The sequence below is a fragment of the Hoplias malabaricus genome, chromosome 5 (assembly GCF_029633855.1).
Source record: "Hoplias malabaricus isolate fHopMal1 chromosome 5, fHopMal1.hap1, whole genome shotgun sequence".
Classification (NCBI taxonomy): Eukaryota; Metazoa; Chordata; class Actinopteri; order Characiformes; family Erythrinidae; genus Hoplias; species Hoplias malabaricus.
Window position 1 is genome coordinate 42,468,304 of NC_089804.1, and position 18,132 is coordinate 42,486,435.

At 43.8% G+C, this 18,132-nt stretch overlaps 1 protein-coding gene across 1 annotated transcript in view; it reads left to right on the plus strand.

The window, feature by feature from the left end:
• Positions 1-18,132, plus strand: part of foxp4 (forkhead box P4) — a 45,371-nt gene that overhangs the window by 20,959 nt on the left and 6,280 nt on the right. Inside the window, 6 exon segments of the mRNA XM_066671032.1 lie at positions 2,565-2,766; positions 3,336-3,412; positions 4,016-4,117; positions 10,562-10,683; positions 13,759-13,825; positions 17,932-18,104. Coding sequence (XP_066527129.1) covers positions 2,565-2,766; positions 3,336-3,412; positions 4,016-4,117; positions 10,562-10,683; positions 13,759-13,825; positions 17,932-18,104 — 743 coding nt within the window.

The following is an 18,132-nucleotide window of genomic DNA, read 5'->3' on the forward strand; positions in this document are numbered from 1 at the left end:
AACGGGGGTAAAGTGGAAAGAGAGAGAATAGGCTTCTTTTTAACACAAAGCCCTCATTTTCAGGCATTGGCTATTTTTTCCCCCCTTTTTTTTCCTACAGCTGCCAGCTCCGGCGTGCAATTATTAGGTATCTAATGAATATTTCATGGCAAGATTGATGAGGAGTCTTATTAAAATATGAAGATGTTGAAATTAATTGTCAATTAGAAGTGGAGTGTCTTAATTCGGGGGAGGGATATAAATGGCGGCGGCGGCGGTGGAGAGGGAGGGGGAGGCGGGAAAAGTAGGCCGCGTCTCGTGTTTGGTGACAAATTCACAGGATCGGCTGCCATTACACGCTAATGGGGAGCACAGCCCAGGCATGACCCCTGCGGCCTAGAGAGAGAGAGAGAGAGGGGAGAAAGAGAGAGAGGGGCAGAGAGAGAGAGGGGGGGGGAGAGAGAGAGAGAGACAGAGGGGCAGAGAGAGAAAGGGAAGGAGCAATAAGTAAATAAAAGGCAGAATGCTACACACAGAGAGACAATAGAGGGTTTTCCATCCACAAAGTTTTTGCAAATTATGAAAATGTGCATTTTTTTTAAAAAAAATGACTGGAAAAAGACTGGAAATTTTCAAAAAAAAAATGAATAAATAAATAAATATTCGCTTGAACGAGGTGGAAGAGTTTGAATAGTGAAGTGCTGAAATGAGAAAAGGGACGATGGAAAAGTGTTTTCCATGAATTAGACTTTTTTAAAAACATTACTTTTACAGAGCCCCTGACTGTGGGACCACAGCCTTTTAACAGACTCCCTCTGAGTCTCCGTCCTCTTCTCTCCTTTCCACACTTTACACTCAGACCAGCGCCACCTGAGCGTCTTATATTAAAGTCCATGTGTAGATTATCCCATATAACAAGTTCTATACGTCAGAAACTCCAGAGAAGCCCCATAAACACATTAAATTAAAGGGTGCTTCAGATAAAAACGCTCATAATTCTGACCAAAGTAAAAACCCCACTCAGGTCTCTTTGTCAGGAGCCTACATCATCACAAAAGTGCTGTGGGTGAAGACACTGACACATTTCTCTTTGTTTTCTGCTGATATTTCTTTATTGTGTCTAATATTTGTCACATTTTTTGATGGAAACCCAGCGAACGAGAGAAAGATGGAGCAGAAAATAAGTCAGAGAAAGGAAGACAGAATGAGCACCGGGGGGAAAAAGGAGAGATAAATAGAGACACAAATGCAGACCGTGTTAAAGTTGGGGCAGTGAATGAAAACAAAGAAGGAGAAAGTGAGAAAGATGAGAAGAGAGAGAGAGAGAGGAAGATGGAGAGAAGGAAGGATGCAACAGGCACAGGAGCTGGAGTGAGAGAAGGACCTAGAGAGAGAGAGAGATGTAAAGTCAGAGAGAGGTGCCATGAGCTGGTAGTAGGCGGGGCCACACTCTTCAGTCTCGGCTGTTCGGCGGGCACTGTAGCGAGCTGGCACGGCTCCAGCGTTAATTAAGTACCTGTTAAACAATTTTGCCCCCTAATTACTGGAGATGGGCCAGGTTGGCTCCTCTGGCGATGAGAAGGGGGCCGGCTCAGTTTAATTCGCGATATTAGCTTCAAACCCACCGCCACGCCGTCCTCCCTCAGCCCCTCCTTTTCTCCGTTTGCACGTGCTCATGATGGTTTTAATTAGAGCAAAACAAGCAGCCCTGGAAAAGCCTCCCTCGGCGGCTACAGGGGCGGGGGGAGCCGGTGGGTCGGTGGCAGTGGTTTGGGGAGGGGGGCGGTTCCCAGCACTCCTCTATGTGCCCGCTAAAGCTAATTGGGCAATGGCAAAGGCCCCCGAGAGGGCAGCTAACCATAGCCGGCTTTGGCACACGCTGTTTGTTGCCAGATTGTGTTTGCCCCCCCACCCTCCTCCTCCTTTGTATTGTTTTGTTTTTGCTCCTTTTTGCATGACTCTAATTGCAGCCCATATGCCGCTAAGGAGCTTTTTTGTCTTGTGTACGCGCGCGAGCGTGTGTCAAAGACGCACAGGGGGCTTTGTTTGAGTTCCGCCGGCTGAGTGGGATCGTCGCTGGTAATGGAGTCGGCGTGCCAGCCCTTCCTGGCACAGATCGCGCTCCTCTCAGCATGGGAGCGATAGCAAATTGACAGCGATTATGCTCCCCCAACGCTGTAATGAGAAGCTTGCAGATTACTGTACACTGGCGTAGAATCACAGCCTCCGTGAAACAACAGTGGGTGATCAAATAGACTCTGTTCACCAAGGCGTCTCACACACAGTCGTCCGTGTGAAGATAGAGAAGAAGAATGGGTGACGTGTTGGGGATTTGTTTATTTATTTATTTGGATCTAAATTCGGCAGATTATTAGAGATAATCTTCAGCGGTCTAAAAGTCTAAATGTATTCACAAGTGATTGCACTTTTCATGTTTTGCAGTCGACTAAAAAATGTGGTGTCAGTTGCTGTTCGGAGTTTACTTTCTGCAGTCGTCCTGTTGCACTGATCAGTGACAAAGAGCATAAAATCACACTGCGTTTGTCATCACTGCTAATTCTTTTCCTCTCGCCTCTTCTCCGTAGCTGAATCTGGCCTCCAGCGCTTCTCTGTTGAAGCGGGACAGCGAGGGTTTCCCCGAGGGACTGCCTCACCCCCCCACCTCAGCAGCAGCCCCCATCACTCCCCTGCGGCAGGGCCCCTCCGTCATCAGCTCCTCCAGCCTGCACGGGGTGGGGCCCATCCGCCGGCGCAACTCCGACAAGTTTTGCACCCCCATCGCATCAGGTCAGCCTCCCGAAGCATTCATCAGTGCTTAGTGTCTGTATCATAGACCATGACTCTTAGGGTGCTTTCACACACGCCTCGTTCGGTCCGACCGAAAGAGATGGTCTCGGTCGAGTTCGGGGGCCCGAACTTCAGTGAAAACTCCTTCAGTGAAAACATGAGTAAAAACCTGCTTTGTCCCAAACCACACTACATATGCTCTAGTAGAGGAAGTAAAATGCAGGTGGGTGTGGTTTGGGACACGGCATTATTCCGTCCTTTCAACGAGGTTCACCATTTAAGGTGGAATGGAAAATGCGAATAAGAAGCTGCTAAATACGTAAGCATTGAGAAAGATAGCAATGAATGTGTCTTAGCTACGAATATGTAGAACAGTAGAAATGAATCTGTTTGTTCAGAAGCATGCTCCTCTATGAACCAATCACTGCTAAGGACGGGAAACGCAGCCCGACGACATGACGGAGGGAGGGAGGTCCTTCAGTCCGCTCCCTAAACGGCAGTGTGAAACCTAAACCTGTGTTTAAAGGCTTTCAGTGAGAAACTCAGTCTTGTCTTGTGTTGTTTTTCAGAGCTTGCACAGAATTGTGAATTCTACAAAAACGCAGATGTCAGACCTCCGTTTACATATGCCTCCCTTATACGGCATGTAAGTCACCTGCCTCTTATTTACATGTATGTGTGTGTGTGTGTGCTTTGAAAGCGACTCAGAGACATCAGGATGTTTGACTTGGATCTTATGTTGTGAGCTGGCACTCCACTGCAGCTCTGTGTGTGTGTGTGTGTGTGTGTGTGTGTCTTCATGAGTGTGTACACATTCATAACTGAGGATTTATGAGGACTCCTGTGCGCTGTGATGCTAAAATGCACCTCCAGTCTCAGCACACTGCCTGCAGATGGCTCATCAGCTAATGTGCCTCTAATAGCAGCCATTTAAAATCACCCTCTCTCTCTCTCTCTCTCTCTCTCTCTCTCTCTCTCTCTTTCTCTCTCTCTCACTCTGTCTCTCTCTCTCTCTCTCTCTCTATCTATCTATCTCTCTCTCTATATCTCTCTCTCGCTTTCTTTGTCTCTCTCTCTGTCTCTCTCTCTCTCTGTCTCTCTGTCACTCTCTCTTTCTCCCTCTCTCTCTGTCTCTCTCTCTCTCTCTCTCTCTCTCTCTCTTTTTGTCTCTCTCTGTCACTCTCTCTTTCTCTCTCTCTCTCTCTCTCTCTCTCTCTCTCTCTCTCTCTCTCTCTCTCTCTCTCTCCAGGCCATTCTGGAATCCCCTGACCGACAGTTGACTCTCAACGAAATCTACAACTGGTTTACGCGGATGTTCGCCTATTTCAGGAGAAATACAGCAACATGGAAGGTACATACTTCATTGTACAAAGCTTACTTCAGCATTTCTTCATTTAATCTCAAAGCGCCTGTAGCACACACTTACCACAGACAGTCATTGTGATGTGTTTGCCTGTACTTGGTAATAGAAGAGAAAATGTACCCATTCATTGTACAAGTTAAAGGCAGATGTTCTATAATACAGATGTGCCACACATAACTGGAGACCAATAGCTGTTCACATTAGATTTTTATTTTTGATATTTTCATTCACATTATTGGGTGAGCACCTTTGCTCTGAGGCTGAGCAGCCCTCTCTCGGCGTTGTGTATGAAGTGCAGGCACAGGGACTCAGCCCATTGTTCTGCCCTGATGCAAACAACAGTAAATTCTGCCCTGATGCCAGGGGCCGCTGCACGTCCAGCCACAACACAATCACCGATAACACACAGCCATAATTAATGATGCCAGCGTTGACCCCTTGCCGACCTGTGTCCCGGTTTGCCTTCTCCATTGTCTCCCATGGGACCACGAGGCAGAGGACTGTGTGAGGCTTTGCCAGGAGTGCAGCCTGGTGTTTGATAGAGGAGAGATCTGTATTCGGGAACTGTTGGCTGGACCTGTAGGTATCTGCAGCTGATGCTTGGCTTTAGGAGCCGAAGTGTCCGACCTCGACTCAGGAAGGCCTTGCTGAACGGAGGGAGCGTTGTGTGACTGGAGGGTTGGAAAGACATTAGAGAACACACCATTGAACCTAGGGATGCTGTCAGTTCATTGCTCTCAATTATAAAGTTAGTTTAAAAATCTTAATACTGACAAAGCCAAGGAGTTCACGTTTGACGCTTTTGATGTTTCTTCTTTGTTCTCGGCAGCCATTCTGTGGCTTTTATAATTTTTTACGTATCGTATCAACTGAAATTAAGAAATATATTTCGATATAGATGTTGGCAGTATCGTCCAGTCCTAAATGGACCTATGACACGTAATGACAGTAAACAAAGGCTGCTGCAGTTCTATTAGGTCTTTTTTAAAGCTTCCCCAACAAGCACGCATAGGTCACGTTGGCTTTAGGCTTTTCTGGATGACCAATACACTGCTTAATATAGTCCCTACAGCATGGAAAACACAAGAACATACCAGGGAGGGGCACCTCAGGCTTCAAATTGGGATCTACTGAGGTACAGATGGGAGGAAACTGAGCCGTTATTTGGAGCAGTTCGAATAAAGTGGAGTTCAGAGAATGAAATCATCTTTCCAAAGTTCTTGAATATTCTATTATACATTCCTCTTGCTCTGATTATGCATAAGCTTTTCTTTTTCTCTCGCAGAGCCAAGCAGCTCCTGCTGGCTGTGTACACACACACACACACACTCACACTCGTGCTCTCTGGCTTTGTTTTATCAGACCACAGGCACGTAGCAGTGCAATGCCGCGCTCCTCTTATCTGCTGCTTTAATTTGGCCCGCTTGATTATGCTGCGCCCCGCTGCTCCACTGCCCCACTCTATCTCGGTTCCGCATCTCCGGCCCACCTCCAACCCGCCTTGCTCAGCTGGAGTTTCCCCTCCAGGAACTCAGCCCTCCTCTGGCCACAAAACCCAGCTCTTCTTGCCCATGCTGACCAGCCCACCAGACTCCCACCTGTGTGTGTTTACCTCTGGGCTTTGATGTGCAGTCACCCGCTTCAAGCGCGTGTGGCTCGGTTACTGTGCCGCCCACAGCGAGGGGGAGTTGATACTGGAAAGCAATAGAAAACTCATCCGCCACCTGCTTCGTTTTTCTCACCCGCCCCATCTTTCTCTTCCCAGTGCACTGCCTTTGTCTTTCCATGCGTCTCGCCGAAGCTGGTTTTTAGTGAGTTGTGCACGAGTTGGAAGTTTGAATTGAATGGTTTTAGTGGTGACTGATATATTTGCAGGTGAAACCTTTCTAAAAGGCTGGCTCTGTGTAACTAGGAGGGTCCGATATATTTAACATGATCCAGAACGGACTGAGAGGACTGAAGAGATAATAAAATGGACACCCTAGACGCCTGATGGCTTCCAAATATAGTCAGTGACCGGGTAAAGGTTTACACTGTGTTCTTTGTCGCCAAAAGCTTTAAATATAAATGACTTTGATGAAACTGCCTTGTTTGTACTCTTTATATTTGAATGAACAAATATATATTTAGAAAAACATAAAAACAGAGAGGAAAATTGTATTTAATTTTATGTAGCTTGCTCTGTAATGGCTCAGGAGATAAAGAATGAGACCAAAAGGAGACAGGAGCGAGATAAATGCATAAAGGAGGGTAAGGTTTAGTTAATTTGTCAAATCTGTGCACGGTTTGTGACTTTACTGAGATCTCCACTAAAATTCTGGAGGAGACACGTGAAAATACAGAGGTCAGAGACACGTTTGAGCTGCAGGACACTTGTTTTTACATCTAAGAGAAACTACAGAGACATTAAGGAGATCTCCTTTAGGCACAGACTTTGAAATGGATTGTCCGTGCCATTTAGCTTCCATTCTGTTCCATTCTCACTCTCTACGGCCGCTAAAAGCTCTGGGCTTGTGGTTAAGTTCATCGTAGTCAGTGTGGTCATTAGAGGTCATTAAAGGTGCACTTTGAGGCTCCATAACCCACATATGCACCATGCCTGTTCTCTCCCTTGGCCTGAATAGTCATTAAAACAAGCCCTGCTCTCATCTCACACACACACACACAGAGACATGGATGTGTTAATGTTCCTCATGCCTCCTTTGCAAAATTTCTCAGGTGCCATCTGGAGTGCAGCTCAGTCCAAAGTCCAGCCAGGCTTGGCCTCGCGCTGATTTCCCTGAGCCTGAGCCTCCGGAGAGAAAGAGAGAGCGAGAGAGAGAGCGAGAAAAGGTGTGAGCCAACGACCCCCGCCACGCTTTAATGCCCAAAAGCAGTTCGGAGAGGTTAAAGATGGAGGGAGAGAAAGAGAGAAGGTGGCAGGAATATCTTTAACAACTCATTTTACTTTTATGAAATTTAACAATTAATGGATATATCCTCCCTTCCTCCTCCCCTTCTCCACCACCTCTCTCCCTCCCCTTGGCTCTCTCCATCTCCCTCTCTTTTTTAATACGTCTCCACATTCTCTCCCGCTCTCTTGCCAGTCGTTTGGCTCTGATATTAAATATAGAAATGGCGATCTATGTTCTCTGGCGCTCTTAATGGCCATCCATATTTCATAGAAAGTCAGAGCTGGAGAGCAGGGGGAAGTCATTGATCAGTCGGAGGCTGTCTCTTAGGTATAAGATGGACACTGCCTGGAACCGTGATCCTCGGCCATTTATCTTAATGCTCTTTTCCTTTAGCACCCGCTCTGCAGTGTGTTTGCTCGAGGAGGGCTGTTTGATGTCAGTCGACGGTGATTCTTTCGAGGCCCACAGTTCAACTCTGCTTTTGCGGTTCCAGTTCATGTCTAAATAGCTGTCCTCGTTTTTATAAATGGGAGAAGAACTGCCGAGAATAATACGAGGAGTCGAGAGAGTCAGGGAGAAATGTATTAGCGTTCCATCCCCGTTCCATCCCCGTTCCATCCCCGTTCGGTGGAACAAAACAAGGTTCAGGCCTGAGGGAGGCATGCTAGTGTTTACTGGACCACACAGAGCGAGTGACCAAGGCTCCCAGACTCTTCGAGACGTAGGTCCCAGCGGCTGTTTCATTCATAGAAAATGGAAATGAAATGTTAGGGTCAAGAATCTTTTTTCTTTAAGACTATAGATGTTTCTCTGAACCAAGAACAGTTTAGAATTTTTATTATTTTAATCAATGCACTACTAATAGAGCAGTTATCTTTCAAAACAATATGAGAAACACTCGCCTTCCGCTGTTATTAGTGAAACAAAATGGAGGCAGAAAAAGAGAGTTTTTATTTAGTTTCTTTTTTTTGCGAGAAGAACTCATTCACTGGATGGATCTTGAAAGTCCATGAATGTAAATAAGAATATGATGTGTGTGTTGTATGTAAAAAAAAAACCCTCTATACCTCAGTTAAAACTCTAATATCCATATTTTAATATAAAAAAAAAACAACTCATATATCAGCGCTGTCCAAAGAAAAACCTATTAAAACCTTCGTAATGTTGATAAAACTCTCAGTGGAAACCAATGTTAAAAGATTCTAATCCTTAAATCGTTTTGGAGCCTTTCTATTGGTGCATTTCATCATAAAAGTTGAACCCGTGGTGACATATGTGTCACAAACCCTTTATAAGGTCTGGAAAGTTCCCTACACGTGTTTATTCTTCACTTTAAATCATGACGTCCCTAAGTGACATTAACTCAACGTCCTGGGTCCAGTCACATGACAGTTTGTGAATGTGTGTGTGTATGTGTGACCTCATTTACAGACTGACATAGAAATGCTTATTTTAAAAGCATATTTCTGTTTCTAAGAGGTGTGTTTGAACCTTTTTAACCGTTCAGATGCTTCAGTAACGTGTCCTATGTCACACGTGACCCCCTCTATGAGTTATATAACGGTTGTTGTGACGTCTGTGTTACAGTGTGATTTTAGCTCAAAACTAATTACAGAATGTGGAAATAAAAGGGTTCTTTGGTCTGTTTTATTTTTCTCATAATTTGGCTTCATGGTGAATTGAGTCTGGGCTTTTAGGGGTTAACACAGCTGCTGTAAACTAAAAATCAATTAAAATGCAGACATTTTTCTTTGGACAGGGACAATATGCTATAGATTTAAAAAAAAATCTGTGTAGCACCCTTTTGTTTACACTATGTTTAAAAACAGTAGAATGAAATGACATCTGTCACTGGATTATTCTCTGAAGGATGGAGGGTTGTGTGTGGTGTGTTGTTGCATCTCGCTCTATGAGCACGCTGTTATAAATTCCGCTTAATCCTGCTGTTGTGACTGCTCCTCTGGAGTGTTTTCACCAGTATTTAGCCTCCGCTAGTCCCTGCTTTAGCACTGAGCCGCGCGTAATTTAATGGCTGTTGTGCTGAAGATGAGTACTTAGCCTCGCGTTTTCGCTAAGCTATCCAGTCTTTAAGTCCATTACAGTGACTTGTGTTCCTGAGTGTTTAATGGACGGCGAGCGGTTAGTCGTATGTCTGGGCGCTGTTTAAAATGGCTGTACTTTAGCTCCTTCCGCCGCAGGTTCATTAATATGGCCACAGGAAGACGAACAGCCACGGCGCTAAAATGGCGGCCGCTCCCTTTTGTGTGGGCATCGCCACTCAAGTAGGCAAGACCCGTTTGACACACACGTCACGAGTTCCATCTTTTCTAATATCTCTGCCCCTCTCCAGAGCACCCACCCCGTCATCTTCCTGCCGACACACACACACACACACATACGCAGCCAGCGAGGCATTTTGTTTATGTCTGCCAAGGCTGACCCCCTTTAAATTGCTGCTAATGTTTTAACTGGGAGAATTAGTCTTTCATCACGGATGGGAATGCAAATAAAATTGGCGAGGTGGCAGGCTGAAATTGGGGTCATACTAATTTGCAAAACTAAGCATCATCGCTCCTGCATGGGGGAAATTTATTCAAAGGAGGGAGGCCTCGTCTGATTATGGCACTTGTAATTACGGTTAGGAGTGATTCCGGCATCAGCGGCAGTCCCTCCCTCATGGATTAGAAAAAAAAGAAAAAGAATGAAAAAAAAGGAGTGTGTCAGAAAAAATACACAGGATTTAATTATACACGAATTAAAATTGGTAATGAAATTGGGCATGAACAAACTACAAATAGCAGATGAAAAGGAAGGGGCTTCCCTTGGGGGTGTTATTCTAGATAGTGGCTGATTAGTGAAATTTAAAAAAAAAAAAAAAAAAAAAGGGGGGGGGGGGTGGATGAAGCACATCTTTTTCTTATTTTCAGCGTTGAAGATAGAAAGGTTTTTTTTTTCTCTCTCGCCTCCTACTGTTGTGATGGTGTGGCACCCCAGTGTCACTACCCCTTGGTGGAATGTGCACTTAATTGGTGCCGTGTGTGTGCAGTGTTGGTGCTGGTGGAAGGCATGAGTGTGTGTAATCACGTGGGTGTGTGTATGCAGCGAGGAATATGATATGGGAGATAAACTCAACCCACACATCCCTCTCTGAACTCCACTGTGCAACGTCTTTTTTGTGCTTATCGCCGCATCCGGGCTTTTAATTAGAATGAAGGTATACGATTTACACTGTTATTAAAGACTGTTTATACCAGGCCCTACTGTAATTGCTTTTCCAACAATGTCATGTGACTAGCTGCGTTTGTGCCACTCTCTCTCTCTCTCTCTCTCTCTCTCCAGCTCATTCTTTACATTAATAACTGATGCAAGTATAAAAATTGAATGTGTTGCTGTTACTGAACCCTGGAAGCTCACCTGACTGCTGTGTCCGTCCTGCAGTTACATTCTTCCTCACATGCACTTATTAATCCGTCCTTCTTGCCCCCCCCCCCCCCCCCCTCCCTCTCTCTCTCTCTCTCTCTCTCGGTCTCTTACCCAGAATGCCGTGCGCCATAACCTGAGCCTCCACAAGTGCTTTGTGCGAGTGGAGAATGTCAAGGGTGCCGTTTGGACTGTGGATGAAGTGGAATACCAAAAGAGGAGACCACCAAAGATGACCGGGTAGGTAGACCCTTCACCCTTTCTGGGCTCGCCTCAGAACCACAGCCAAAGACAACCTTCTAGTGCTTTCTTTCTGAAGTAGGAGCAGAAATCTGGGTGGTTTTCAGTCTGTTCTCTTCTGCGGCCGTCGTTCTTCCCGAAGGAAAAGTGTGAGAATGGACTTGATTCAAACGACACGAGTGAAGTCTGTTGGATCACGACGACCGAACGATTGTGTGACGTGAAACAGAAAAGACGTGTTGTTGACGTGGCCACGACGAGTGCGTCTGAGTCACGTCAGTTCAGTCCCGTTTCTCACAGCAGCGGCGCAGGGAAGGGCTGTGAAAACTCACATTTCTGCTTCTGCTTCAAGACGCAGCGCCTCGGATTTGAGCGTTTATAATCACATTTGATTGGCCGATGTCACTGGAACCCCGTGAGCAGGATGGCATGATGCCAGGTATCAGTGGCACAGTGGCATGGTGCCCGTCGTTTGAAATCCAATCACGGTGCGATATCCTGTGACACAGGTGGTTCCCCTACACAAATCCACACGCTATAATCCTTTCAGCTCAGTAAAGAGTTAATAAGAGTTAATCTTGCTGTGCTGTTGACATGTAATTAAGTAATTATCCATTTAACGTATAATTCCAGAGTCAAGCTGTACATTTTTATAACGGTTTGCAATCAGTACCAACACCAACAGTCTGTTCTTTTGTTTTCGACTCTTTGGTCAGTGGCGACAAAACACAAAAATAAACGATGTCAAAAAATCTAAGCTCTTCTCACAATAACCTTCATCTGATTCACTTCCCTTCTTCTTACAGACCCAGGGATTAGTGTAAAGTCACATTAATAAACTACTGATAAATGAGAAAAGAAACAGATTTCAACTTAATTAAATGAAGCTGTTAAATAGAAGAAGAAACGTCAGATTGAAATGAACTTATCAGTGATGTAATTAACCACTGTATTATGTATAATAACGTTTTTATTTTACAAGTGTTGTGTAGTTATTTAAGGTGCTTCCAAAAATGTTTGTACAAATGTAATGTGTAAGTTATCGTTAAATAAAATAACAACAGTCTACGAATGAGCGGTTTATTAAATAGAAAATAGCTGCACCCTTCTGTTATCACTGACACTTACAGCAGTTTCTAAAGGTGTTACTCCCTCCCTTCAGCCTTTATTACAGTTACTATAAGCCAGCTGCACACAATAGAGCCAGGAAACCCTGGTTGAGTTGTAAATAGATTAGTTTGGTCTGGCGGCAGAGTCCGGAGCGGACCGTAGTCGTGTTGCCGGCCGGTGGGTCCTGCCTGTAAGCGCGGAGGTAATCGTTATTGGCGTGTGCGATTACCCTAATGGGCTAACCATCATTACCCTATTGCTGCCTTTGCGGTGAACAGCACAAAGGTCTCTTTTGTGCTGCGTGCCTATGTGTGTGTGTGTACGTGTTTCCCCTCAGTGTCTTTAGTGTTTAGTGTACAAGTAGAGCAGATGCATGGCAGAGAAGCGCGCCGGCTCGCGTTTGTGCAAACAGATGTTAGACACTTTCTCAAGGCCTGCCAGGGAGACGAAGGCAAATTACCCAGCCGACAGCCTGCTCGCCACATTTTAACCCATAGCGCACACCCCTGCATGCGTGTGTGTGTGTGTGTGTGTTTATACACAACAATACACTTTGTCAGAATGAATAACTGTAGTGCAGCTTGCTTCAGAAGTTGGTGTTTGCGTGTCTCTGCACGGATGCACACTAAATACTGAAGCTATAACTGGTGCTCGGAAAGCCTGCGTAATTCAGGGTCTCTGCATTTTGTCACTTGTAGCTTGTTTTTCCCTCTCTGTTCTGCTCTGTTCCATACTAAAAATGGGCAAAATGCAGATGTTATTGCTGTTGTAATAGTCCCAGGAAAGATGGATATTCAAATGTTGTGAGTGGCTTCAAAATAAAGAAAATACATCAGGCTTAAACTTAGATGTAAATATACAGACCACTGCACGAAGGCCAGAGATGTGGAGACTCCAGAGTCCGGCCCACGCTCCCAGTGAGCTCAGGTTTATTGATAAGGAACATAGGCTCATACGTGTACAAGGCACTTCAGATGCAATACCTACAGAAATCTACAAAGAAATGGCTCAAACGGTGTGTTAAACGCCACAGGTTTTGACATTCTTTTGACAGTCTCCTAAAAAACTGATTAATTTTAAATTAATTTTAACATGCTAATATCTTCCTTTTTGTTTTTTACGTGCGATTAAACAAAGGTTTAGCGTGGGATTCATGACGAACGGGTCTTAATTTACTTTATTATAACATTTCAGAGTAGTTTTTATGATATTTGAATTAGAATCTCTTAAATTTCCCGACTGATATTTTCAGGGAAGGAGTTGATCTCAAACACAGTGAAGCTCAGGCTCAAGCTTTAATTGAGAAATTTGCAGCGTGCAGCTCACAGCTCAGACACCAAACATCTCCAGACTCCAGCTTCAACGACTTTATAAGAGACACGTTTGTGGATTAATGAAAACACAAGGAAAAACAAAAAAAAACAGGGCAAACGTCTCACAGCATCTGTGTGTGTGTGTGTGTGTGTGTGTGTGTGTGTGTGTGTGTGTGTGTGTGTGTGTGTGTGTGTGTGAGAGAGAGAGAGAGACAGTAAGAGTGAGATATAGTTACAGTATTTAATACATATTTCAGTGTAAATATAATCGAGCTTCTAACCTCAACAGTAAAGACGCTTTGTTTACATCTCACCTAATAGTTCACAAGGCGCTGTAAAAAAGAGTGAATTATAGGAGGACGTTGTCATAATAATAAAAGTAATATTTATACTAGTAATAGCTTATGTGGTAAATATTGTAAAATTATTAATTTACATTAAAAAATTAAAGAGATAAAATAATTAACGCGTTAAAAAGACCAGATTAATGATGTGTTTACATGTTAATTATGACAGCGCCCGTCTTTAACCTAATGAACTGGACAAACACATTTGGAAGCCGCTGTATATCGTGTATTATTATTGTTTACAGTGATATATTTGGTGACACTCACTCATCCTCTCCCACATTCCTCTCTCTTCTCATTCGCAGAAGTCCCACTCTGGTGAAGAACATGATCTCTGGACTGGGCTTTGGCTCCCTGAACGCCAGCTACCAGGTGAGTCCATGTGTGTCTCTGCTGTATATATCCCAGCTCCGCTCCCTCTGCACATACACACAGGCGCTCACACTCAGGAGCAGGCCGGATCAAGCGCACAAGGGCACTGATATCAATTTCCTCCACTAATTAGCACATTCTCCCAAACCTCCCGCACACACACACACACACACACACACTCTCTCTCTCTCTCTGAGCCCGCCGTGATTTATAGCATCAAGTATTTGTCAATTAAGGTCACAGCATAAAATTAGTGTCTGTCCTAGAAAATCCATTTGAAAGCCACCGTGTCACGCCGCTTATTCCACTCTGTGTTGGCTGCTCAAAAAACTCAGCTGAGGGTGTGTGTGTGTGTGTGTGTTATGTGAGGTATCTGTGAGTGCGTTCCTTTTTATATCTGTAGGGTGTGTGTGTGTGTGTGTGTGTGTGTGTGTGTGTTTCTAGGCTTGTCAGATGATTAAAATAAGGAATTGTGTTTAATCACATTATTTTTTTTGTAGTTAATCACAAATAATCTCATTGAGTTTCTCTGCTCAGATTTGACTCCAAAAGACAATGTGTTTTCTCGAGGGAAAGAAGGACGTGTCAGTAATGCATTCACTTTCTTTTCCTCGGGTGAACGTTGAGTTTCCATAAACCTGACTGTGGAAATGACATCATTTTGTGAGTGTAGTTTATTTTATCTCAGCCATGTCCAGTGTGAGCAGCAGGGGCTGCCAGTGACTGTATCCTCACAACACACAGTGGTTCCAGCGCCTCTGCGACTGTAGTGCTCTCAGATAAAGGGGAACTGCAGTTGTGCACATTGCTTTTGTTAGTTTGCTGCTCATTGATTTATCTGTATTAGCGTTGTCCAGTGTGTTAGCGACAAAGTCAGCATCCCCATCTCGTTTTGCGTACTTATTAAGACTCTGGATCTTTCAGCTATGAGCACAGTAGCTGCAGAAAAGCTGGAACGTGTAATTATTTAAAATTCACATCTGAATGAGAACGCTAGAATGACATTCACTGCAACAGACCGTGAGCTTGTGGGCCTCAGGGCGGACCCATGGTCTGAAGGGTCACACTGGGAAAATGTGTTAGCTGTGTTTACATAAATGTGGCTTTAATGTTATTAACACATACACGTCGATGCCACTAGTGTTTCTATGTCTAGTGTGTGTATGTGTGGGTATGTGGGTGTGTGTGGGTGTGTGTGTGTGTGTGTGTGTTTGTGCCTTTATCTGCCTGTGTATGTTTTTCCCACACACTGACGGAACAGAGATGGATCTGGGGGGTCGGCCTCTGTGTGCTCAGACTGTGTGTCAGCTCTGTGCTCATCCATCTCCTCACAGGACAAGCCATGTCAGCTCCTGACAAACAAACAGCCCAGCTAATCACAGCCACACACACACACACATCGTCTTGGCCCAGTTTGTCTCTCACTAACCCTGCGGGCCATCACTATGGAAATGGGACCGCTCGTCCTGAAAAGGCCGCACATAAACAAACCTTTAACAAAAGAGCACACGCACACAGTTGGGTCCAGAAACACTGCTCCTGTTTCAGCAGAAACTCAGGGCTCTGGAGGAACAACGTGTTCATAACAAAGTATTAAAATGATTTAAGAATTTTGTTAATAACATGCTCTGAATAATGCATTTACAGTTAATAATTAATAACTAATTCTAAGGTCGATGCTTAAACAGGTTGCAACGGGTCATTGTGTGTTTGATCACGTTTATTATTTAATGTTCTTGACGTTAAAGTCTCGTGGCTGGTGCAGAATCAGAGCTCCATCGTTACACATTAAAAACGTCCATGTGTAGATTCACGGCTAACTCTGGATAGTAACTAAAATGGCTGTGTTATGGCTACAGTGCTGTAGAGATTGTGAGCCCTGGTACCTATTACTTACTAAATAAAATTTGCAAAGACATCTGTATCAATGCGTTTCTCTGCAACACACCATTTTACATCAGACCTTTTTTGTTTTACCACCTGAATTATGCAGAAACTTTGAGAAATCAGTGGAATTCTGCTCTAATTTATGCCATTTTTCATTTTTTTAATGCATTCTTGTTGTCCTTTGAAAAGGTCTTTAAAGATATTAAAAAGCATTCCTTTTGAATGAATAAAAAATACCCCGCAAAAGACCCTGAAATTATAATTGTGTTTTTCATTATAGCGTTTTTCACTTTTAATAAACGTTTGCCGCAATTCACTCCTCGCCCTCCATCCTCCAAACTGGAAATTTTACAGAATTCTGTTTCTTTTTTGGAGCATTTCTAATTGTCCACTCAAATTAAAGTGAAGAAGAATGTGGAGATGATTTATAACAATTAAAAAAATAGTTTATTAATTATTATTATTATTACTATTCACCATAGACATGTCTCTGCTTTGATTTTAACTTCAGGAATCGTATAAACACTTCAGAAAGTCAATGTAAACAGAGCTTACACTCACAATAACCTCACGTCGTACCACACCTTCTGAAAAAGAATGAATTATTATCACAGATAAAATAGATGTAACATGTTATTAAATACATTATTAGAGCCTTCTGATACATTCCAGCGCGTCTGTGTTTGCCATTTTCTAAAAGGGTTCGAGAGGTGATGTTAGTTTGTTATATTTTGAGGGCAAAAATGGGCCTCCTTTTTGGCTCCCATTAGTTTCAATTAACCCCAGTCTGACCCAGTTTAGATCTGCCACCTCTGCCCTGTCCCTGTGAAAATGAAATGAGTGCCTATTCTCTCTCTCTCTCTCTCTCTCTCTCTCTCTCTCTCTTTCTCTTCCTGGGCGGCACATTCTGGCGAGTCCATGGCGTTTGGGTTGGCACTAAACTGCACATAAAATTCTCGACTCTGCTCATTCCGAAGTACAGTGCCGCAAAAAAAAAAAAAAAAATGGCAGACACTGACCAGAACTCTTTATTCTTTCCACCTTCCTTCATGCATTAAAATGTCAATGTGTTTCTTAGCCTCCCAACCATCACTTTTCACTTCCTTTGTAAAATCCCCTGCTTTTTTTACGTTTCTACCAACAGAATAAGACTGGCTCCGTTCTGTTTAAGTGTTATTTTACGAATTCAGCAAATTCTGAGTTACACCTTTAGCACAACCAAGGCCAAAGTAGACTTTTATCCGAATAAATAATGCTGTGCAGAACAGGGTAAAAATGCCTAGACAAGGAGAAAAAATAAAAAGACAAGAATTACAAAAATTGTTAGCTTTTTTGGAGCATATTTCGTGAAAATATCCGTGCACTAAATGGGGGCAGTGAATGCACACTCAGAACTGTCTGCGAGTGGGTATTAGAGAGACACTGAGCTGTTGAGTGGAGGCAAGGGGACCCCTAGTGGTGACACACACCAACCTACAGCTCCCACAAAGCCGTGCGCTCAAGGATTTCCTCATCACACGTAATACACAACTTATTTACAGCCGGTATAAGCCAGGGTCCCCCCAGGGAAGAAAAAATGATTCCATTAATTTTATAAAAATATATATATATTATAAAATTTATTTTGAAAATAAATAAATAGAAATCATATTGATTTGAAAATTTTATTCACATTTTTATATTTTTACACTGAAAAAAATTCAGTAAACGTAATCCAACATAGATGTGTTTCTCTGAATGTGCTGCACACACTACTTCACCTCCCTTTCATTTGAACACTGTCATAAATCCCTTAAACTGCAAATTCTCATAAATACCTACAGTACTTAGTAGATTGTTAGTAGAGTAATGTTACATATGAAAAATATATTGATACACATTACTACACTTTCTGATAAAGAGTGAAATACTGTATTTATTTACAGCAAAATGGTTTTCCACTCGACTCCCTTAGAGACTACATCTCGACCTAAGATCAGTGACCACAGACACTACCCCACCTTCAGTCCGTTTACCGTCAGCAAGATCCCTATCAGTGAAGCCCTGGACACAATGTAAACATCGGCACCAAGCCGTAGAGCTGTGTTCGCACCCTTCAATCGCGTCAAAGCATCAGGTGTTCCGATCCACTTTCACTGTCCACCGCCGCCCACACCCCGCTGTCGTTTAAGAAACACCTTGTCGCTGATGAGTGCGTGTGGTTGTGTGTCTCTCTGTAGGCAGCTCTGGCGGAGAGTAGTTTGAGTCTCCTGAACAGCCCCGCCCTGGTGAACAACAGCACGGGCGCCAGCCTCAACATGCTGCACGTAGGCCACGACGATGTGAGCAGCACCGTAGAGCAGGTGAACAGCAACGGCAGCTGCAGCCCTGGACTCTCCCCACAACAGTACGGGTACGACACATTCTTTATCTCGGTTAAC